At 40.9% G+C, this 25,301-nt stretch overlaps 1 protein-coding gene across 1 annotated transcript in view; it reads left to right on the forward strand.

The window, feature by feature from the left end:
• Positions 1 to 23,129: 23,129 nt before the first annotated feature.
• The window catches only part of LOC123879405 (zinc finger protein 322-like), a 35,696-nt gene continuing 33,524 nt past the window's right edge, over positions 23,130 to 25,301 (forward strand). Inside the window, exons 1-2 of the mRNA XM_045927089.1 lie at positions 23,130 to 23,498; positions 23,773 to 23,947. Of these exons, the coding sequence (XP_045783045.1) occupies positions 23,425 to 23,498; positions 23,773 to 23,947 (249 nt within the window). The 5' untranslated portion in view covers positions 23,130 to 23,424. The remainder of the gene's footprint in view (positions 23,499 to 23,772; positions 23,948 to 25,301) is intronic.

Genomic DNA, 25,301 nt, shown 5'->3' on the forward strand with positions numbered 1-25,301 from the left:
ATAGTGACAGTTGTCATAGTGAGCTATGTGCAGCGCATGTTACGCTAGTGCCGTCCAAGGGGCGCGCCGCTGTAGGTATATTTCTCGGGTCACGCAAGCCCGACCTGTCTGTACTTGAAATTATTGTATTTAGATTTTAAACTAATTTAAACTTTTTTATGATGGAAACTGTATGAATTGTTATACTATGTACCTACTGACCAATAAATTATGATAAGTTTTTACTTTATTCTGCTTTTTATTGATAAAACTCGCCTTTTATTTGCTAAAGATGCATTTTAAAGGTGCGTACTGACCAGCAGGATGATTCGGCTGTTATATAATAGAAACTAAACTACAAATAGTATAAGGATTACAATAATTATTCAATATAATCGGGGCAAAAAAATATAGGTATCATTCGTGTGTCCCTTGCATATAAATATAGAAGGTATTTGATACTTTACTTCTTAGGGTTCCGTATCTACCTCAAACGAAAAAACGGAACCTTTATAGGATCACTTTATTGTGTCTGTCTGTCTGCCCGTCTGTCGTGTCTATTAAGAAAACCTATAGGGTCCTGTCCGTTGACCTAGAATCATGAAAGGCTAGTAGGTATAGTCTTACAGCACAATAGTAACGGAAAAAATCCGAAAAAACGTGAATTTGTGTTTTAATTTTCAAAGTGAGATAGCTATACTGAGTGGGATACCATATGAAAGGGCTTTACTTGTACATTCTTAAACAGATTTTTATTTATTTTAATGCATAATAGTATTTGATTTATCGTGCAAAATATACTCGCGTATGGAACGCTCGGTGTGCAAGTCTGACTCGCACTTGGCTGGTTTTTTTTTAAGTATTATGTACTTTTAAGTAAGTAGAGACAGAGCCAGCTCGTACCAGACCTTCGTTATTTTCTAAAAGCTGAGTTTAAAAGTTTAAGGTTACTGGATGCGGGTTTGCAACGGTTCTAACCATAGACATACAATTTTCGCTTCGGTTCTGTCTGGCAATGCATGACGTGATTTCTAATATGTATTATTGCGTATACATAATAATAAATATAGTTTGACGAAACAACTTTTACACCTTTATTACCTGTCATCTCTCAAAGCCACCATGATCCAAACTTCATATAGTCGCTGATCGTTCCTCCCTGTGTTGGGGACAATACGCAGAGAAACTTTCAGCTTTTATACAATAACGAAGGTCTGGCACGCGCTGGTTCTTAGTATAAAACCGGTTGCCTTTGTGCATTAATCACTTAGATTAGGTTAGGATACCTAATCAAAGATTTTTCGTGGATTCAAAGATCACAATGTTCAACACATTTCTAGTGTTACCCGTTGTCATTTTACGTTTGACAGCAGCTGTTTTGTGATTTTTAAGCACAGCTCTTTGCTATTGATCTGTGGTGGTGACCTTGATTTGTTATCTACTAATTAAAAGCTATGTAAGGAAAATTAAAATTGTCGAAATCTTAGAAATGCGTTGCTGTGTGCCCTTCTGCAAAACCACTGCGGAGGTCGTCTCCGAATCCGAGGAGATTACATTTCACGAGTGAGTGTTTCATTTAAACTTTGTATGTACTATAACCTAGACGCTTGCAGCCCTACTTTGTCTGCAGGGAGGTAACTGACCTGAGCCACCTTATTGCCCTGCTTCCCGCCAACCCAGGCTGATCGGAGCACGGCTCACAAGTGCGCGTTCACAAACCGAGCGAGTCTGTGTCCAACTGTAGAGCTCCCCTCCAGGCAGAGCTATTTGCATTTTGTTTAATTATGAGTCACACGTTACGGAAGCTCCGAGCTATAGTCCAGAGTGTAATTTCCAGGTTCCCCAGCGAAGTGCATCTCCGAGCTGCTTGGCTCAGAGCCCTCGGCAAACAAGACACTCTCCTGCCAGATCGTGCTGTGGTCTGCTCGCAGCATTTTCTAAACGATGACATTTATGAAACAGAAAGTGGCTCAAGGCGGATTCGTACGGGTGCTGTCCCCTCACCAGTGCTGGTAACTCCTTCATAATGCTCATAGCTTACATTTTAAGCTTCGATACAAACACATATCAGTATATACTTAATAGTTCCTTTCAAAGGCTAATTTTTGTACATATGGTTCACATATCAAGCTTTAGGTTCATTATGGATGGTGGAAGGTGGAAATGATTACACTTATTACTGACAACATTTTGCACAGGTCTGCATGATATGCCTGGACACTCGCAGCAAGCTGTTTCTGATGAGTAAATACAAGCTGGAAGAAGCATATGAACATTTAGTGGGACATCCTGTAAGTTGTATTTTATATTATTCATAAGTCAATGTGCAGTCTAAGAGCAGTGTCAACTGCTCGAGCAGTAGACCAGTGCACTGCCGCTCTAAGATTGAGCTGTATATGAATTAGTTGTGTTTGTTGCAGTTGTGTGGTCAAGGAAAGCTCAAACCAACGCTTTGTGTGCAATGTGCGCAGAGACTGGTGAACTTTAGCACATTCAGAGACAAGAGCTTGAGAGCGCGCTCCCTGATGATGGAGCTACTTGACAGACATGAAGTGGTGAGGAATGTTTGATGCACTTTATTGTTATATGTAACAGAATGTTAGGTGCCAACTGTGTCATTTAAGCGAAGTGTAACATGATACATTGTGAGCATTCGTCTAGTCAGTCCGCGTGATATGTTTAGCTGATGGGATGGACACACTCGTTACAAATGTTACGCTACGATGATATTTCAGATCTGCTAACACCTTTAGGTGCTCATATTTGCCTAAAGGCATCAATTTGTTTCAGATAACAATACGACACGTCAAATTGATAAGCCGTGTAAAGTACCAACTACAGTCTGACATTGTCTCGGCAGTGTCAGAGCCTGACTACTGCGATGTGTACATAGCACACTCCGACGCGGACGGACGGACAGAACTAGACGCGACTGCGACTGCCGCAACTGATGAAGCAGTTGCAGTGAAACGGGAAGTTGAAGACCGTGAAGATGATGAAGACGAGCCAGCCGCGGCCGAAACACAGGCTCCCACCGCGTACGTACCATATGTGACAAACACAGGCTCCCACCGCGTACGTACCATATGTGACAAACACAGGCTCCCACCGCTTACGTACCATATGTGACAAACACAGGCTCCCACCGCGTACGTACCATATGTGACAAACACAGGCTCCCACCGCGTACGTACCATATGTGACAAACACAGGCTCCCACCGCGTACGTACAATATGTGACAAACACAGGCTCCAGCCGCGTACGTACCATATGTAACGAGTAATGCAAAATGTATTATTTGTAGTTTTATTCCATTGGTTCAGTTGTGAACAAGATATTTCCTTTGGTAGAAGTGTTGCACCAAAAAGCTTCCGCGTAAAGGCTGACTAATCTATTATTCACTATTCATTTCAGTCCAATCCAACCTATCTAGAATTTAAATTATGTATCAATTTGAGTAATTGATTAATTATTTATTATTGCTAATTACTATTAATATACAATTCCACAATTAATTTGGTCTCTAATATTCGGCTATTTAATTTGCTGATTTGCAAGTGTAACATAATTATAACAATATCCTTTCAGGCACATTATTTGCAAGCGAGAGTCGTCGGCAGACTGCCATCAAGCTTTGGGTAAGATAACTAACTTTACACGCGTTTTAACTCTTAAGTTGGGACTAGGGTTTGCAATCCAGCGGCATTTTCAATCCAGCTGGATTTATGCTGGATCAAAGTAAATCCAGCTTCTGGCGTTGGATCCAGCGGTGTGGATGCACAATCACCTAAAAACAAGAAACTGTCATTCCATGCAAAAACGCCAAAAAACTTTTCGTTTCGTTTTGTCGCGCGTACTTTAGTTAGTCGCACGCGACGCGATGGAGAGAGCTATGCTTGGAGTTTCTCTATGTGATCAAATCAGAAATGTGTAGATCCGTAGGGGAACAAGAGTAGCCGACATAGTTCAACAGATTGCAAAGCTGAAGTGGCAATAGGCAGGACACATAGTTTGAAAACTCGATAGATATTGGGGTCCCAAGGTGCTGGAATGGTGACCTCGCACCAGAAGATGCAGCGTTGGAAGACCCCCCCACTAGTGGACGGACGACATCAGACGAGTCACAGGGAGCCGCTGGATTCAGGCGGCGCAAGACCGTGGCGTGTGGGAGTCCCTACGAGAGACCTATCTCCAGCCGTGGACGTGTATCGGTTGATGATGATGCTGAAGTGAGGTTGCCCTTCCGTCACCCTTGTGACACGTGCTACACCCTCTCTGCATAGTACCAACTACTTTTAGGTTTGATTTGAGATGAAACGAATATCCGATGTTGTTCTGTTTCAGTCGCTCCTTCGGTTCTCGCGACCAATCACGGAAACGAAGAACATCCAACTGATACAGACGACGAGTTGGGTATATTGTCTTTCGAAAATAATACAATCACTTTTGAATATTCAACGAAACCTCAGCACTCCGAACTAAAACCAAAGGAAATCTTTACAAAAATAAATAATAATAATAATAAGCCTTTTGTTTGTAAGTTGTGCGATTATAAAAGTTCACAAAATAGTAATTTACTGAGGCACATGAGGACTCACACTGGCGAAAAGCCTTTTGTCTGTAAGTTGTGCGATTATAAATGTTCAGTTAACAGTAGTTTAGTGAGTCACATGAGGACACACACTGGCGAAAAGCCTTTCGTTTGTAAGTTCTGTAAATATAAATGCACAGAAAATGGTAATTTAGTGAAACACATGAGGACTCACACTGGCGAAAAGCCTTTTGTTTGTAAGTTATGCGATTATAAATGCACAGAAAATGGTAGTTTAGTGAAACACATGAGGACTCACACTGGCAATAAGCCTTTTGTTTGTGAGTTGTGCGATTATAAATTTACACAAAACAGTAGTTTAGTGAAACACATGAGGACTCACACTGGCGAAAAACCGTTTGTTTGTAAGTTCTGTAAATACAAATGCACAGAAAGTGGTAGTTTAGTGAAACACATGAGGACTCACACTGGCGAAAAACCGTTTGTTTGTAAGTTCTGTAAATACAAATGCACAGAAAGTGGTAGTTTAGTGAAACACATGAGAACTCACACTGGCGAAAAGCCATTCGCTTGTAAGTTCTGTAAATACAAATGCACAGAAAGTGGTAGTTTAGTGAAACACATGAGGACTCACACTGGCGAAAAGCCTTTCGCTTGTAAGTTCTGTAAATACAAATGCACAGAAAATGATAGTTTAGTGAAACACATGAGGACTCACACTGGCGAAAAGCCTTTTGTTTGTAAGTTGTGCGATTATAAATGTACAGTTAACAGTAGTTTAGTGAGTCACATGAGGACTCACACTGGGTAAGCACCTCGGCTCTTGCTTGTAAGCTAAGCAAGGACAGCTGTCGCGGAACTGCTAGTTCGCTCTGAGGCGTCCTGTACATGAAGCCGGAGCCGCACCGTGAGTTAGGGTGAGATCTATATAGCGCGCTCTGCCTTTGCTTAGACTTAAGACAGAGTTAAAACGAGACAAAGCTATATCTCTCACATAAATCTCTCTCGTTTTAACTCAAGCTTTAGTCAGAGCAAAGTCAAAGTGCGCTTTATAGATTTCAGCCTTAGTGTAAACATATAAGAATCGCACATGAATCGTAGCGAGCTACGTAAGCGGCAGCTTGCAGGGTGGACTGAGGGAAACGAAGGCTATTTACTTACTCATTTTATTCTTAACCTAGCTTGTACTTAAGGTGACAGTATTGTTCACCTACTAAATTAATGAGTTATACCTACTTAATTATTAAATAAATCTTTAGTTTTCATATGTACTTCCTCTCCACTACACTGAGATGTTGGTTACATTGGGATCACGTGCAGACGCGAGCGGAATTGATGGTGATGCTATGCGCTGGTGTTACAAGGTCGTGCTGCGTCGGCGAATTGCCCCACGTAGTAGATATACGTAACTGGTTTCATATCGCATTCAGAATTTAAAAGAAGAAATCGTTTACCTACGAAATTATTACGTATAAAGTACTATTGATGGATGAATTGTTACCCATATTATGTAATAACTAATAAACTATGATTAGTTTTTATTGTAATCCATTTTTTATGTATGATTATTTGTTAAAATACAGTGATGGCAAAACAGGGATTTTAAGTTCAGTCGGATGCAACAGCTAGTGTATAGTGACAGTTGTCATAGTGAGCTATGTGCAGCGCATGTTACGCTAGTGCCGTCCAAGGGGCGCGCCGCTGTAGGTATATTTCTCGGGTCACGCAAGCCCGACCTGTCTGTACTTGAAATTATTGTATTTAGATTTTAAACTAATTTAAACTTTTTTATGATGGAAACTGTATGAATTGTTATACTATGTACCTACTGACCAATAAATTATGATAAGGTTTTACTTTATTCTGCCTTTTATTGATAAAACTCGCCTTTTATTTGCTAAAGATGCATTCTAAAGGTGCATACTGACTAGCAGGATGATTCGGCTGTTATACAATAGAAACTAAACTACAAATAGTATAAGGATTACAATAATTATTCAATATAATCGGGGCAAAAAAATATAGGTATCATTCGTGTATCCCTTGCATATAAATATAGAAGGTATTTGATACTTTACTTCTTAGGGTTCCGTATCTACCTCAAACGAAAAAACGGAACCTTTATAGGATCACTTTATTGTGTCTGTCTGTCTGCCCGTCTGTCGTGTCTATTAAGAAAACCTATAGGGTCCTGTCCGTTGACCTAGAATCATGAAAGGCTAGTAGGTATAGTCTTACAGCACAATAGTAACGGAAAAAATCCGAAAAAACGTGAATTTGTGTTTTAATTTTCAAAGTGAGATAGCTATACTGAGTGGGATACCATATGAAAGGGCTTTACTTGTACATTCTTAAACAGATTTTTATTTATTTTAATGCATAATAGTATTTGATTTATCGTGCAAAATATACTCGCGTATGGAACGCTCGGTGTGCAAGTCTGTGTCGCACTTGGCTGGTTTTTTTTTAAGTATTATGTACTTTTAAGTAAGTAGAGACAGAGCCAGCTCGTACCAGACCTTCGTTATTTTCTAACAGCTGAGTTTAAAAGTTTAAGGTTACTGGATGCGGGTTTGCAACGGTTCTAACCATAGACATACAATTTTCGCTTCGGTTCTGTCTGGCAATGCATGACGTGATTTCTTATATGTATTATTTCGCAGAAAACATTAAATGAAATATGGTTAGACGATAGAACTTTTACACCTTTAATACCTGTTATCTCCCAAAGTCACCATGACCCGAACTCCATGTAGTCGCTGATCGTTCCTCCCTGTGTTGGGGACAATACGCAGAGAAACTTTCAGCTTTTATACAATAACGAAGGTCTGGCACGCGCTGGTTCTTAGTATAAAACCGGTTGCCTTTGTGCATTAATCACTTAGATTAGGTTAGGATACCTAATCAAAGATTTTTCGTGGATTCAAAGATCACAATGTTCAACACATTTCTAGTGTTACCCGTTGTCATTTTACGTTTGACAGCAGCTGTTTACTGATTTTTAAGCACAGCTCTTTGCTATTGATCTGTGGTGGTGACCTTGATTTGTTATCTACTAAATAGAAGCTATGTAAGGAAAATTAAAATTTTCAAAATCTTAGAAATGCGTTGCTGTGTGCCCTTCTGCAAAACCACTGCGGAGGTCGTCTCCGAATCCGAGGAGATTACATTTCACGAGTGAGTGTTTCATTTAAACTTTGTATGTACTATAACCTAGACGCTTGCAGCCCTACTTTGTCTGCAGGGAGGTAACTGACCTGAGCCACCTTATTGCCCTGCTTCCCGCCAACCCAGGCTGATCGGAGCACGGCTCACAAGTGCGCGTTCACAAACCGAGCGAGTCTGTATCCAACTGTAGAGCTCCCCTCCAGGCAGAGCTATTTGCATTTTGTTTAATTATGAGTCACACGTTACGGAAGCTCCGAGCTATAGTCCAGAGTGTAATTTCCAGGTTCCCCAGCGAAGTGCATCTCCGAGCTGCTTGGCTCAGAGCCCTCGGCAAACAAGACACTCTCCTGCCAGAGCGTGCTGTGGTCTGCTCGCAGCATTTTCTAAACGATGACATTTATGAAACAGAAAGTGGCTCAAGGCGGATTCTTACTGGTGCTGTCCCCTCACCAGTGCTGGTAACTCCTTGATAATGCACATAGCTTTCATTTTAAGCTTCAATGTATACTTAGATTGGTATATATACTTAATAGCCCCTTTCAAAGGCTTACCTTTGTACATACGGTTCAAATTCAGCTTGAAGTTCATTATGGAAAGAAAGGAAGGTGGAAATGATTATACTTAATACTTACAACATTTTGCACAGGTCTGCATGATATGCCTGGACACTCGCAGCAAGCTGTTTCTGATGAGTAAATACAAGCTGGAAGAAGCATATGAACATTTAGTGGGACATCCTGTAAGTTATATTTTATATTATTCATATTCATCCGTACTAATATTATAAATGCGAAAGTGTGTCTGGGTGTCAGTCTATCTGTCTGTCCGTCTGTCTGTCTAGCTGCTACCTTTTCATGGCCCAACAGTGTAACCGATTCTGACGAAATTCGGTACAGGGTAAGCTTATATTCCGGGGACGGACATAGGCTACTTTTTATCCTGGAAAATCAAAGAGTTCCCGCGGGATTCCTAAAGACCCATCCACTTAACTGATTTGTATGAAATTTGGTACCGAGGTAGCTTGCATCCCTGTAATCGAAATAGGTAACTTTTTATCCCGGAAAATCAAACAGTTTCCAGGGGATCTATTATAATGTAAATCCACGTGGACGAAGTCGCGGGCATCCTCTAGCACCATAAGTTAGTGTGCAGTCTAAGAGCAGTGTCAACTGCTCGAGCAGTAGACCAGTGCACTGCCGCTCTAAGATCAAGCTGTATTTGAATAAGTTGTGTTTGTTGCAGTTGTGTGGTCAAGGAAAGCTCAAACCAACGCTTTGTGTGCAATGTGCCCAGAGACTGGTGAACTTTAGCACATTCAGAGACAAGAGCTTGAGAGCGCGCTCCCTGATGATGGAGCTACTTGACAGACATGAAGTGGTGAGGAATGTTTGATGCACTTGATTGTTATACTAGCTGATGCCCGCAGCTTCGCCCGCGTGGATTTTGGATCTGAAATCCCGTGGGAACTTTTGTATTCCCCGGGATGCAACGTATTTCTGTACCACGTAAAAACATTTAAACGGATGATCCTTTAAAAATCCCGAGGGATCACCAGGATTTAGGAATGCAATTCCTTACAGCATCAGGGTTGAGGAGTTGGGTCCTCGAGGTCAACGACAAAGTCCTTACTTGGTACAGATACCTTCAATATCAATCAATTTATAACCGACAGTTTCTAAATCCCATCAGTAGTGATGGTGAGGTCCTCTGCAGCATCAGGATTGAGGAGTTGGAATCCAATGTTTTCATGAAACAATATCATAAAGTTCCTCTATCGATTCGAAAAAAAAAAATTACGCAAATCGGTTCAGAAATCTCGGAGATTTCGGTGTACATAGGTAGAAAAACACAACTCCCTTTTTGAAAGTCGGTTAAAAAAGTAGCCTATGTTACACCCTGGTCTATCCTCTACTTGTCTCTGAAAATGCCGTCAAAATCGGTTCAGCCTTTCCAAAGATTAGCCTTTTCAAACAGACAGAAAGACAGACAGACAAAAATTTTAAAAACGTGTAATTCGGTTATGGTATCGTTCAAATAACCATATGAGCTTTATATGAGGTAGTTATTTCGAAATTACAGACAGACACTCCAATTTTATTTATTAGTATACATGTAACAGAATGTTAGGGTGCCAACTGTGACAATTAACCGAAGTGTAACATGTTACATTGTGAGCATTCATCAAGTCAGTCCATGTGATATGTTTAGCTGATGGGATGGACACACTCGTTACAAATGTTACGCTACGATGATATTTCAGATCTGCTAACACCTTTAGGTGCTCAAATTTGCCTAAAGGCATGAACTTGTTTCAGATAACAATACGACATGTCAAATTGATAAGTCGTGTAAAGTACCAACTACAGTCTGACATTGTCTCGGCAGTGTCAGAGCCTGACTACTGCGATGTGTACATAGCATACTCCGACGCGGACGGACGGACAGAACTAGACGCGACTGCGACTGCCGCAACTGATGAAGCAGTTGCAGTGAAACGGGAAGTTGAAGACCGTGAAGATGATGAAGACGAGCCTGCCATGGCCGAAACAAAGGCTCCCACCGCGTACGTACCATATGTGACAAACACAGGCTCCCACCGCGTACGTACCATATGTGACAAACACAGGCTCCCACCGCGTACATACCATATGTGACAAACACAGGCTCCCACCGCGTACGTACCATATGTGACAAACACAGGCTCCCACCGCGTACGTACCATATGTGACAAACACAGGCTCCCACCGCGTACGTACCATATGTGTCAAACACAAGCTCCCACCGCGTACGTACCATATGTGTCAAACACAGGCTCCCACCGCGTACGTACCATATGTGACAAACACAGGCTCCCACCGCGTACGTACCATATGTGACGAGTAATGCAAAGTGTATTATATGTAGTTAAGTGACTACTACTACTACTAGTAGTCGCATTTGTAAGACACTTTGAATGGTACTCTTTATGAATTACAACATTATGTAGCCTTGAAGTGTAGATAAAAAACACTATCACAAAAATTACTAACTTTATACATGTTTCGCCATTGGTTCAGATGTGAACAAGATATTTCCTTTAGTAGAAGTGTTACACCAAAAAGCTTCAGCGTTAAGGCTGACTTATCTATTATTCACTATTCGTTTCAGTCAAACTTATCTGGAATTTAAATTATGTATTAATTTGAGTAACAATTATTTTATTATTGCTAACTAGGTACTAACTTATACACAATTACAATATTAATTTGGTCTCTAATATTCGGCTATATAATTTGTTCCTTTACGCATGTGTAACATAATTATAACATTATATCGTTTCAGGCACATTAGTCGCAAGCGAGAGTCGTCGGAAGACTGCGATCAAGCTTTTGGTAAGACAACTAACATTACACGCGTTTTTACTCTTAATTTGGGACTGGGGATTTCAATCCAGCGGCATTTGTAATCCAGCTGGATTCATGCTGGCTCAAAGTACATCCAGCTTCTGGCGTTAGATCCAGCGGTGCGGATTCACAATCAGCTAAAAACAAGAAACTTTCGTTCCGTGCGAAAACGCCACAAAACATTTCGTTTCATTCTGTCGCGCGGACTTTAGTTAGTCGCACGCGATGCGATGGAGAGAGTTATGCTTGGAGTTTCTCTACGTGATCAAATCAGAAATGTGAGATCCGTAGGAGAACAAGAGTAGCGACATAGCTCAACGAGTTGCGCAGCTGAAGTGGCAATAGGCAGGACACATAGTTTGAAAACTCGATAGATATTGGGGTCTCAAGGTGCTGGAATAGTGACCTCGCACCAGAAGACGCAGCGTTGGAAGACCCCCCACTAGTGGACGGACGACATCAGACAAGTCGCAGGGAGCCGCTGCATTCAGGCGGCGCAAGACCGTGGCGTGTGGGAGTCCCTACGAGAGACCTATGTCCAGCCGTGGACGTGTATCGGTTGATGATGATGATGATGAAGTGAGGTTGCCCTTCTGTCACCCTTGTGACACGTGCTACACCCTCTCTGCACAGTACCAACTACTTCCTCACCCTAAGGTTGCCTGGAAGAGATCGCTATTTTAGCGATAAGGCCGCCTTTTGTACATATTGTACATAAATCTATAATGTTATTTATATATTACTATGTCTTTTTGGTGTACAATAAAGAATATTTTACTTACTTTACTTTACGTTAAGGTTTGATTTGAGATGAAACGAATATCCGATGTTGTTCTGTTTCAGTCGCTCCTTCGGTTCTCGCGACCAATCACGGAAACGAAGAACATCCAACTGATACAGACGACGAGTTGGGTATATTGTCTTTCGAAAATAATACAAACACTTTTGAATATTCAACGAAACCTCAGGACTCCGAACTAAAACCAAAGGAAACCTTTACAAAAATAAGTGATAATATTATCAATATTCGAACAACGAGGCGAAACAAACACAATTCCCAGGATATATCCGGTACACAGTTAGGAAACTATACTGACCAGATACAGTATATCTGTGACGTTTGCCAAAAGATATTTCAACGGAAAAGTTCCTTAGTTACCCACATTAGGGCGCACACTCACGCAAACACTTTCTCATATAAGTTAAGAAAGCGCAAATTCAGTCAGAACAGTACTTCATCGAGCCCCAGGAGGACTCACACTGGCGAGAAGCCTTTTGTTTGTAAGTTGTGTGATTATAAAAGTTCACAAAATAGTAATTTACTGAGGCACATGAGGACTCACACTGGCGAAAAGCCTTTTGCTTGTAAGTTATGTAAATATAATTGCACAGATAGTGGCAGTTTAGTGAAACACATGAGAACTCACACTGGCGAAAAGCCTTTCGCTTGTAAGTTATGTAAATATAAATGCACAGAAAGTGGTAGTTTAGTGAACCATATGAGGACTCACACTGGCGGAAAACCTTTTGTTTGTAAGTTGTGCGATTATAAATGTACAGTTAACAGTAGTTTAGTGATTCACATGAGGACTCACACTGGCGAAAAGCCTTTTGTTTGTAAGTTGTGCGATTATAAATGTACAGTTAACAGTAGTTTAGTGATTCACATGAGGACTCACACTGGCGAAAAGCCTTTTGTCTGCAAGTTGTGCAATTATAAATGTACACAAAACAGTAGTTTAGTGAGTCACATGAGGACTCACACTGGCGAAAAGCCTTTTGTTTGTAAGTTCTGTAAATACAAATGCACAGAAAGTGGTACTTTAGTGAACCACATGAGGACTCACACTGGCGAAAAGCCTTTTGTTTGTAAGTTGTGCCATTGTAAATTTTCACGAAATAGTTATTTAGTGAGGCACATGAGGACTCACACTGGCGAAAAGCCTTTTGTTTGTAAGTTGTGCGATTACAAATGTACACAAAACAGTAGTTTAGTGAGTCACATGAGGACTCACACTGGCGAAAAGCCTTTTGTTTGTAAGTTGTGCGATTACAAATGTACAGTTAACAGTAGTTTAGTAATGCACATGAGGACCCACAATGGCGAAAAACCTTTTGTTTGTAAGTTCTGTAAATACAAATGCACAGAAAGTGGTAGTTTAGTGAACCACATGAGGACTCACACTGGCGAAAAGCCTTTTGTTTGTAAGTTGTGCCATTGTAAATTTTCACGAAATAGTTATTTAGTGAGGCACATGAGGACTCACACTGGCGAAAAGCCTTTTGTTTGTAAGTTGTGCCATTATAAATTTTCACGAAATAGTCATTTAGTGAGGCACATGAGGACTCACACTGGCGAAAAGCCTTTTGTTTGTAAGTTGTGCGATTATAAATGTACAGTTAACAGTAGTTTAGTGATTCACATGAGGACTCACACTGGCGAAAAGCCTTTTGTCTGCAAGTTGTGCAATTATAAATGTGCAGTTAACAGTAGTTTAGTGAGGCACATGAGGACTCACACTGGGTAAGCTCCTTGGCTCTTGCTTGTAAGCTAAGCAAGGACAGCTGTCGCGGAACTGCTAGTTCGCTCTGAGGCTTCCTGTACATGAAGCCGGAGCCGCACCGTGAGTTAGTGTAAACAAATAAGAATCGCACATGAGTCGCAGCGAGCTACGTAAGCGGCAGCTTGCAGGGTGGACTGAGGGAAACAAAGGCTATTTACTTTTACTCATTTTATTCTTAACCTAGCTTGTACTTAAGGTGACAATACAGTTCACCTATTGAATTAATGAGTACCTTATTAAATTAATCTTTAGGTTTCATATGTACTTCCTCTCCACTACACTGAGATGTTGGTTACATTGGGATCACGTGCAGACGCGAGCGGAATTGATGGTGATGCTATGCGCTGGTATTACAAGGTCGTGCTGCGTCGGCGAATTGCCCCACGTAGTAGATATACGTAACTAGTTTCATATCGCATTCTGAATTTAAAAGAAGAAATTGTTTACCTACGAAATTATTACGTATAAAGTACTACTGATGAATGAATTGTTACCCATATTATGTAATAACTAATAAACTATGATAAGTTTTTATTGTAATCCATTTTTTATGTATGATTATTTGTTAAAATGCAGTGATGGCAAAACAGGGATTTTAAGTTCAGTCGGATGCAACAGCTAGTGTATAGTGACAGTTGTCATAGTGAGCTATGTGCAGCGCATGTTACGCTAGTGCCGTCCAAGGGGCGCGCCGCTGTAGGTATATTTCTCGGGTCACGCAAGCCCGACCTGTCTGTACTTGAAATTATTGTATTTATATTTTAAGCTAATTTATAAAGTTTTATTTTGGAAACTGTATGACTTGTTATATTAACTATGTACTTACCTACTGAACAGTAAATAATGATAAGTTTTCACTTTATTCTGCCTTTTATTGATAAAACTCGCCTTTTATTTGCTAAAGATGTATTCTAAAGGTACATACTGACTAGCAGGATGATTCGGCTGTTATATAATAGAAACTAAACTACAAATATGCAGTATAATGATTACAATAATAATTATTCAATATAATTGGGGCAAAATAAATGTTATTCGTGTGTCTCCTTGCAAATAAATATAGAATATATATGAAATAGTATATTATGATACTTTACTTTTTAGGGTTCCGTACCACAAAAGAAAAAACGGAACCTTTATTGGATCACTTTATTGTCTGTTAAGAAAACCTATAGGGTACTTCCCGTTGACCTAGAATCATGAAATTTGGCTAGTAGGTATAGTCTTACAGCACAATAGTAACGGAAAAAATCCGAAAAAACGTGAATTTGTGTTTTAATTTTCAAAGTAAGATAACAATACCAAGTGAGGTGTCATATGAAAGAGCTTTACCTGTACATTACATTCTAAAACAGTTTTTTTTTGTGAATAATAGTTTTTGATTTATCGTGCAAAATGTCGGAAAAAATACTCGCGTAGGTACGGAACCCTCCATGCGCAAGTCTGACTTGCACTTGGCCGGTTTTTTAAGTATATAAAATGTACTTATAAGTAAATAGAGAGAGAGCCAGCTCGTCACTAGACCTTTGTTATTTTCTAAAAGCTGAGTTTAAAAGTTTAACGGTTATTGGCAGCGGGTTGCCACGATCCTAAGTGTCTGGCAATGCATGACGTGATTTCTAATATATACCTATTATTTCGAAGAAAACAAAAAAATATATACTTGGCGAAAGAATTTTTTCACCTCTATTACCTGTCATCTCCCAAAGCCACCATGATCCAAACTTCATATAGTCGCTGATCGTTCCTCCCTGTGTTGGGGACAATACGCAGAGAAACTTTCAGCTTTTATACAATAACGAAGGTCTGGCACGCGCTGGTTCTTAGTATAAAACCGGTTGCCTTTGTGCATTAATCACTTAGATTAGGTTAGGATACCTAATCAAAGATTTTTCGTGGATTCAAAGATCACAATGTTCAACACATTTCTAGTGTTACCCGTTGTCATTTTACGTTTGACAGCAGCTGTTTTGTGATTTTTAAGCACAGCTCTTTGCTATTGATCTGTGGTGTGGTGGTGACCTTGATTTGTATTTTGTTATCTACTAAATAGAAGCTTTGTAAGGAAAATTAAAATTTTCAAAATCTTAGAAATGCGGTGCTGTGTGCCCTTCTGCAAAACCACTGCGGAGGTCGTCTCCGAATCCGAGGAGATTACATTTCACGAGTGAGTGTTTCATTTAAACTTTGTATGTACTATAACCTAGACGCTTGCAGCCCTACTTTGTCTGCAGGGAGGTAACTGACCTGAGCCACCTTATTGCCCTGCTTCCCGCCAACCCAGGCTGATCGGAGCACGGCTCACAAGTGCGCGTTCACAAACCGAGCGAGTCTGTATCCAACTGTTGAGCTCCCCTCCAGGCAGAGCTATTTGCATTTTGTTTAATTATGAGTCACACGTTACGGAAGCTCCGAGCTATAGTCCAGAGTGTAATTTCCAGGTTCCCCAGCGAAGTGCATCTCCGAGCTGCTTGGCTCAGAGCCCTCGGCAAACAAGACACTCTCCTGCCAGAGCGTGCTGTGGTCTGCTCGCAGCATTTTCTAAACGATGACATTTATGAAACAGAAAGTGGCTCAAGGCGGATTCGTACTGGTGCTGTCCCCTCACCAGTGCTGGTAACTCCTTCATAATGCTCATAGCTTTCATTTTAAGCTTCGATACATACACATATCAAGTACATACACATAAGTATATACATAGTATATACTTAATACATACACATATTAAGTATATACATAGTATATACTTAATAGTTCCTTTCAAAGGCTAATTTTTGAACATACGGTTCACATTTCAAGCTTTAGGTTCATTATGGAAGGCGGAAGGTGGAAATGATCATACTTATTACTGACAACATTTTGCACAGGTCTGCATGATATGCCTGGACACTCGCAGCAAGCTGTTTCTGATGAGTAAATACAAGCTGGAAGAAGCATATGAACATTTAGTGGGACATCCTGTAAGTTGTATTTCATATCATTCATAAGTCAGTGTGCAGTCTAAGAGCAGAGTCAACTGCTCGAGCAGTAGACCAGTGCACTGCCGCTCTAAGATTGAGCTGTATATGAATTAGTTGTGTTTGTTGCAGTTGTGTGGTCAAGGAAAGCTCAAACCAACGCTTTGTGTGCAATGTGCCCAGAGACTGGTGAACTTTAGCACATTCAGAGACAAGAGCTTGAGAGCGCGCTCCCTGATGATGGAGCTACTTGACAGACATGAAGTGGTGAGGAATGTTTGATGCACTTTATTGTTATATGTAACAGAATGTTAGGTGCCAACTGTGTCGTTTAAGCGAAGTGTAACATGTTACATTGTGAGCATTCGTCTAGTCAGTCCGCGTGATATGTTTAGCTGATGGGATGGACACACTCGTTACAAATGTTACGCTACGATGATATTTCAGATCTGCTAACACCTTTAGGTGCTCATATTTGCCTAAAGGCATCAATTTGTTTCAGATAACAATACGACACGTCAAATTGATAAGCCGTGTAAAGTACCAACTACAGTCTGACATTGTCTCGGCAGTGTCAGAGCCTGACTACTGCGATGTGTACATAGCACACTCCGACGCGGACGGACGGACAGAACTAGACGCGACTGCGACTGCCGCAACTGATGAAGCAGTTGCAGTGAAACGGGAAGTTGAAGACCGTGAAGATGATGAAGACGAGCCAGCCGCGGCCGAAACACAGGCTCCCACCGCGTACGTACCATATGTGACAAACACAGGCTCCCACCGCGTACGTACCATATGTGACAAACACAGGCTCCCACCGCTTACGTACCATATGTGACAAACACAGGCTCCCACCGCGTACGTACCATATGTGTCAAACACAGGCTCCCACCGCGTACGTACCATATGTGACAAACACAGGCTCCCACCGCGTACGTACCATATGTGACAAACACAGGCTCCCACCGCGTACGTACCATATGTGACAAACACAGGCTCCCACCGCGTACGTACCATATGTGACAAACACAGGCTCCCACCGCGTACGTACCATATGTGACAAACACAGGCTCCCACCGCGTACGTACCATATGTGACAAACACAGGCTCCCACCGCGTACGTACCATATGTGACAAACACAGGCTCCCACCGTGTACGTACCATATGTGACAAACACAGGCTCCCACCGCGTACGTACCATATGTGACAAACACAGGCTCCCACCGCGTACATACCATATAAAACAAACAGGCTCCCACCGTGTATATGTGACGAGTAATGCAAAGTGTATTATATGTAGTTAACTGACTATTACTACTAGTAGTTGCATTTGTAAGACACTTTGAATGGTACTCTTTATGAATTACAACATTATGTAGCCTTGAAGTGTAGATAAAAAACACTATCACAAAAATTATTAACTTTATACATGTTTCGCCATTGGTTCAGATGTGAACAAGATATTTCCTTTAGTAGAAGTGTTACACCAAAAAGCTTCGGCGTAAAGGCTGACTTATCTATTATTGTAAATTGAACAATTGAAAAGAGCAACCGCCGAGTTTCTTGCTGGTTCTTCTCGGTAGGAACGGCATTCCGAACCAGTGGTAAATTATTTGACGATTCAAAAGCACTTGTAAAAGTTTATTTGAATAAAAATCTATTCTATTCTATTCTATTCTATTCACTATTCGTTTCAGTCAAACTTATCTGGAATTTAAATTATGTATTAATTTGAGTAATAGTTATTTTATTATTGCTAACTAGGTACTAACTTATACACAATTACAATATTAATTTGGTCTCTAATATTCGGCTATATAATTTGTTCCTTTACGCATGTGTAACATAATTATAACATTATATCGTTTCAGGCACATTAGTCGCAAGCGAGAGTCGTCGGAAGACTGCGATCAAGCTTTTGGTAAGACAACTAACATTACACGCGTTTTTACTCTTTATTTTATTTTTTATTTTTATTTATTATTTTACGGTACGCCCACAGCATGTTCACAAAACACTTAAAAATACAATAGTATAGTCTTATTCAGTGTGACACACCACTTACGGGCACACACAACTCATGCATGCTCTTAATTTGGGACTGGGGATTTCAACCCAGTGGCATTTGCAATCCAGCTGGATTTATGCTGGGTCAAAGTACATCCAGCTTCTGGCATTAGATCCAGCGGTGCGGTCCACAATCAGCTAAAAACAAGAAACTTTTGTTCCGTGCGATAACGCCACAAAACTTTTCGTTTCATTCTGTCGCGCGGACTTTAGTTAGTCGCACGCGACGCGATGGAGAGAGCTATGCTTGGAGTTTCTCTACGTGATCAAATCAGAAATTAGTAGATCTGTAGGGGAACAAGAGTAGCGACATAGCTCAACGAATTGCAAAGCTGAGGTGGCAATAGGCAGGACACATAGTTTGAAAACTCGATAGATATTGGGGGCCCAAGGTGCTGGAATGGTGACCTCGCACCAGAAGACGCAGCGTTGGAAGACCCCCCACTAGTGGACGGACGACATCAGACGAGTCGCAGGGAGCCGCTGCATTCAGGCGGCGCAAGACCGTGGCGTGTGGGAGTCCCTACGAGAGACCTATGTCCAGCCGTGGACGTGTATCGGTTGATGATGATGATGATGAAGTGAGGTTGCCCTTCTGTCACCCTTGTGACACGTGCTACACCCTCTCTGCACAGTACCAACTACTTTTAGGTTTGATTTGAGATGAAACGAATATCCGATGTTGTTCTGTTTCAGTCGCTCCTTCGGTTCTCGCGACCAATCACGGAAACGAAGAACATCCAACTGATACAGACGACGAGTTGGGTATATTGTCTTTCGAAAATAATACATACACTTTTGAATATTCAACAAAACCTCAGGACTCCGAACTAAAACCAAAGGAAACCTTTACAAAAATAAGTGATAATATCAATATTCGAACGACGAGGCGAAACAAACACAATTCCCAGGATATATCCGGTACACAGTTAGGAAACTATACTGACCAGATACAGTATATCTGTGACGTTTGCCAAAAGATATTTCAACGGAAAAGTTCCTTAGTTACCCACATTAGGGCGCACACTCACGCAAACACTCTCTCATGTAAGTTAAGAAAGCGCAAATTCAGTCAGAACAGTACTTCATCGAGCCCCAGGAGGACTCACACTGGCGAGAAGCCTTTTGTTTGTAAGTTGTGTGATTATAAAAGTTCAAGAAATAGTGACTTAGTGAGGCACATGAGGACTCACACTGGCGAAAAACCGTTTGTTTGTAAGTTCTGTAAATACAAATGCACAGAAAGTGGTAGTTTAGTGAAACACATGAGAACTCACACTGGCGAAAAGCCTTTTGTATGTAAGTTGTGCGATTATAAATGTACACAAAACAGTAGTTTAGTGAGTCACATGATGACACACACTGGCGAAAAGCCTTTTGTTTGTAAGTTCTGTAAATATAAATGCACAGGAAGTGGTAGTTTAGTGAAACACATGAGAACTCACACTGGCGAAAAGCCTTTTGTTTGTAAACTGTGCGATTATAAATGTACAATTAACAGTAGTTTAGTGAAACACATGAGAACTCACACTGGGGAAAACCTTTTGTTTGTAAGTTGTGCGATTATAAAAGTTCACAAAAAGCTCATTTAGTGACGCACATGAGGACTCACACTGGCGAAAAGCCATTCGCTTGTAAGTTCTGTAAATACAAATGCACAGAAAATGGTACTTTAGTGAAACACATGAGAACTCACACTGGCGAAAAGCCTTTCGCTTGTAAGTTCTGTAAATATAAATGCACAGAAAGTGGTAGTTTAGTGAACCACATGAGAACTCACACTGGCGAAAAGCCTTTTGTCTGTAAGTTGTGCGATTATAAATGTATTGTTAACAGTAGTTTAGTGAGTCACATGAGGATTCACACTGGCGAAAACCCTTTTGTTTGTAATTTGTGTGATTATAAAAGTTCACAAAATAGTAATTTACTGAGGCACATGAGGACTCACACTGGCGATAAGCCTTTCGCTTGTAAGTTCTGTAAATATAAATGCCCAGAAAGTGGTACTTTAGTGAAACACATGAGGACTCACACTGGCGATAAGCCTTTTGTCTGTAAGTTGTGCGATTATAAATGTGCAGTTAACAGTAGTTTAGTGAGGCACATGAAGACTCACACTGGCGAAAAGCCATTCGCTTGTAAGTTCTGTAAATACAAATGCACAGAAAGTAGTAGTTTAGTGAAACACATGAGAACTCACACTGGCGAAAAGCCTTTTGTTTGTAAGTTGTGCGATTATAAATGTACACAAAACAGTAATTTAGTGAAACACATGAGGACTCACACTGGCGAAAAGCCATTCGCTTGTAAGTTCTGTAAATACAAATGCACAGAAAATGGTAGTTTAGTGAAACACATGAGGACTCACACTGGCGAAAAGCCTTTTGTTTGTAAGTTGTGCGATTATAAATGTGCAGTTAACAGTAGTTTAGTGAGTCACATGAAGACTCACACTGGGTAAGCTCCTCGGCTCTTGCTTGTAAGCTAAGCAAGGACAGCTGTCGCGGAACTGCTAGTTCGCTCTGAGGCGTCCTGTACATGAAGCCGGAGCCGCACCGTGAGTTAAGGTGAGATCTATAGAGCGCGCTCTGCCTTTGCTTAGACTTAAGACAGAGTTAAAACGAGACAGAGCTATATCGCTCACATAAATCTGTCTCGTTTTAACTCAAGCTCTAGTCAGAGCAAAGTCAAAGTGCGCTTTATAGATTTCAGCCTTACTGTAAACAAATAAGAATCGCACATGAGTCGTAGCGAGTTACGTAAGCGGCAGCTTGCAGGGTGGACTGAGGGAAACAAAGGCTATTTACTTACTCATTTTATTCTTAACCTAGCTTGTACTTAAGGTGACAGTATTGTTCACCTACTAAATTAATGAGTTATACCTACTAAATTATTAAATAAATCTTTAGTTTTCATATGTACTTCCTCTCCACTACACTGAGATGTTGGTTACATTGGGATCACGTGCAGACGCGAGCGGAATTGATGGTGATGCTATGCGCTGGTGTTACAAGGTCGTGCTGCGTCGGCGAATTGCCCCACGTAGTAGATATACGTAACTGGTTTCATATCGCATTCAGAATTTAAAAGAAGAAATCGTTTACCTACGAAATTATTACGTATAAAGTACTATTGATGGATGAATTGTTACCCATATTATGTAATAACTAATAAACTATGATTAGTTTTTATTGTTATCCATTTTTATGTATGATTATTTGTTAAAATACAGTGATGGCAAAACAGGGATTTTAAGTTCAGTCGGATGCGACAGCTAGTGTATAGTGACAGTTGTCATAGTGAGCTATGTGCAGCGCATGTTACGCTAGTGCCGTCCAAGGGGCGCGCCGCTGTAGGTATATTTCTCGGGTCACGCAAGCCCGACCTGTCTGTACTTGAAATTATTGTATTTAGATTTTAAACTAATTTAAACTTTTTTATGATGGAAACTGTATGAATTGTTATACTATGTACCTACTGACCAATAAATTATGATAAGTTTTTACTTTATTCTGCTTTTTATTGATAAAACTCGCCTTTTATTTGCTAAAGATGCATTTTAAAGGTGCGTACTGACCAGCAGGATGATTCGGCTGTTATATAATAGAAACTAAACTACAAATAGTATAAGGATTACAATAATTATTCAATATAATCGGGGCAAAAAAATATAGGTATCATTCGTGTGTCCCTTGCATATAAATATAGAAGGTATTTGATACTTTACTTCTTAGGGTTCCGTATCTACCTCAAACGAAAAAACGGAACCTTTATAGGATCACTTTATTGTGTCTGTCTGTCTGCCCGTCTGTCGTGTCTATTAAGAAAACCTATAGGGTCCTGTCCGTTGACCTAGAATCATGAAAGGCTAGTAGGTATAGTCTTACAGCACAATAGTAACGGAAAAAATCCGAAAAAACGTGAATTTGTGTTTTAATTTTCAAAGTGAGATAGCTATACTGAGTGGGATACCATATGAAAGGGCTTTACTTGTACATTCTTAAACAGATTTTTATTTATTTTAATGCATAATAGTATTTGATTTATCGTGCAAAATATACTCGCGTATGGAACGCTCGGTGTGCAAGTCTGACTCGCACTTGGCTGGTTTTTTTTTAAGTATTATGTACTTTTAAGTAAGTAGAGACAGAGCCAGCTCGTACCAGACCTTCGTTATTTTCTAAAAGCTGAGTTTAAAAGTTTAAGGTTACTGGATGCGGGTTTGCAACGGTTCTAACCATAGACATACAATTTTCGCTTCGGTTCTGTCTGGCAATGCATGACGTGATTTCTAATATGTATTATTGCGTATACATAATAATAAATATAGTTTGACGAAACAACTTTTACACCTTTATTACCTGTCATCTCTCAAAGCCACCATGATCCAAACTTCATATAGTCGCTGATCGTTCCTCCCTGTGTTGGGGACAATACGCAGAGAAACTTTCAGCTTTTATACAATAACGAAGGTCTGGCACGCGCTGGTTCTTAGTATAAAACCGGTTGCCTTTGTGCATTAATCACTTAGATTAGGTTAGGATACCTAATCAAAGATTTTTCGTGGATTCAAAGATCACAATGTTCAACACATTTCTAGTGTTACCCGTTGTCATTTTACGTTTGACAGCAGCTGTTTTGTGATTTTTAAGCACAGCTCTTTGCTATTGATCTGTGGTGGTGACCTTGATTTGTTATCTACTAATTAAAAGCTATGTAAGGAAAATTAAAATTGTCGAAATCTTAGAAATGCGTTGCTGTGTGCCCTTCTGCAAAACCACTGCGGAGGTCGTCTCCGAATCCGAGGAGATTACATTTCACGAGTGAGTGTTTCATTTAAACTTTGTATGTACTATAACCTAGACGCTTGCAGCCCTACTTTGTCTGCAGGGAGGTAACTGACCTGAGCCACCTTATTGCCCTGCTTCCCGCCAACCCAGGCTGATCGGAGCACGGCTCACAAGTGCGCGTTCACAAACCGAGCGAGTCTGTGTCCAACTGTAGAGCTCCCCTCCAGGCAGAGCTATTTGCATTTTGTTTAATTATGAGTCACACGTTACGGAAGCTCCGAGCTATAGTCCAGAGTGTAATTTCCAGGTTCCCCAGCGAAGTGCATCTCCGAGCTGCTTGGCTCAGAGCCCTCGGCAAACAAGACACTCTCCTGCCAGATCGTGCTGTGGTCTGCTCGCAGCATTTTCTAAACGATGACATTTATGAAACAGAAAGTGGCTCAAGGCGGATTCGTACGGGTGCTGTCCCCTCACCAGTGCTGGTAACTCCTTCATAATGCTCATAGCTTACATTTTAAGCTTCGATACAAACACATATCAGTATATACTTAATAGTTCCTTTCAAAGGCTAATTTTTGTACATATGGTTCACATATCAAGCTTTAGGTTCATTATGGATGGTGGAAGGTGGAAATGATTACACTTATTACTGACAACATTTTGCACAGGTCTGCATGATATGCCTGGACACTCGCAGCAAGCTGTTTCTGATGAGTAAATACAAGCTGGAAGAAGCATATGAACATTTAGTGGGACATCCTGTAAGTTGTATTTTATATTATTCATAAGTCAATGTGCAGTCTAAGAGCAGTGTCAACTGCTCGAGCAGTAGACCAGTGCACTGCCGCTCTAAGATTGAGCTGTATATGAATTAGTTGTGTTTGTTGCAGTTGTGTGGTCAAGGAAAGCTCAAACCAACGCTTTGTGTGCAATGTGCGCAGAGACTGGTGAACTTTAGCACATTCAGAGACAAGAGCTTGAGAGCGCGCTCCCTGATGATGGAGCTACTTGACAGACATGAAGTGGTGAGGAATGTTTGATGCACTTTATTGTTATATGTAACAGAATGTTAGGTGCCAACTGTGTCATTTAAGCGAAGTGTAACATGATACATTGTGAGCATTCGTCTAGTCAGTCCGCGTGATATGTTTAGCTGATGGGATGGACACACTCGTTACAAATGTTACGCTACGATGATATTTCAGATCTGCTAACACCTTTAGGTGCTCAAATTTGCCTAAAGGCATTAACTTGTTTCAGATAACAATACGACATGTCAAATTGATAAGCTGTGTAAAGTACCAACTACAGTCTGACATTGTCTCTGCAGTGTCAGAGCCAGACTACTGCGATGTGTACATAGCACACTCCGACGCGGACGGACGGACAGAACTAGACGCGACTGCGACTGCCGCAACTGATGAAGCAGTTGCAGTGAAACGGGAAGTTGAAGACCGTGAAGATGATGAAGACGAGCCAGCCGCGGCCGAAACACAGGCTCCCACCGCGTACGTACCATATGTGACAAACACAGGCTCCCACCGCGTACGTACCATATGTGACAAACACAGGCTCCCACCGCGTACGTACCATATGTGACAAACACAGGCTCCCACCGCGTACGTACCATATGAGACAAACACAGGCACCCACCGCGTATGTACCATATGTGACAAACACAGGCTCCCACCGCGTACGTACTATATGTGACAAACACAGGCTCCCACTGCGTACGTACCATATGTGACAAACACAGGCTCCCACCGCGTACGTACCATATGTGACAAACACAGGCACCCACCGCGTATGTACCATATGTGACAAACACAGGCTCCC

This window comes from Maniola jurtina, chromosome 28 (assembly GCF_905333055.1).
Source record: "Maniola jurtina chromosome 28, ilManJurt1.1, whole genome shotgun sequence".
NCBI classification, from domain to species: Eukaryota; Metazoa; Arthropoda; class Insecta; order Lepidoptera; family Nymphalidae; genus Maniola; species Maniola jurtina.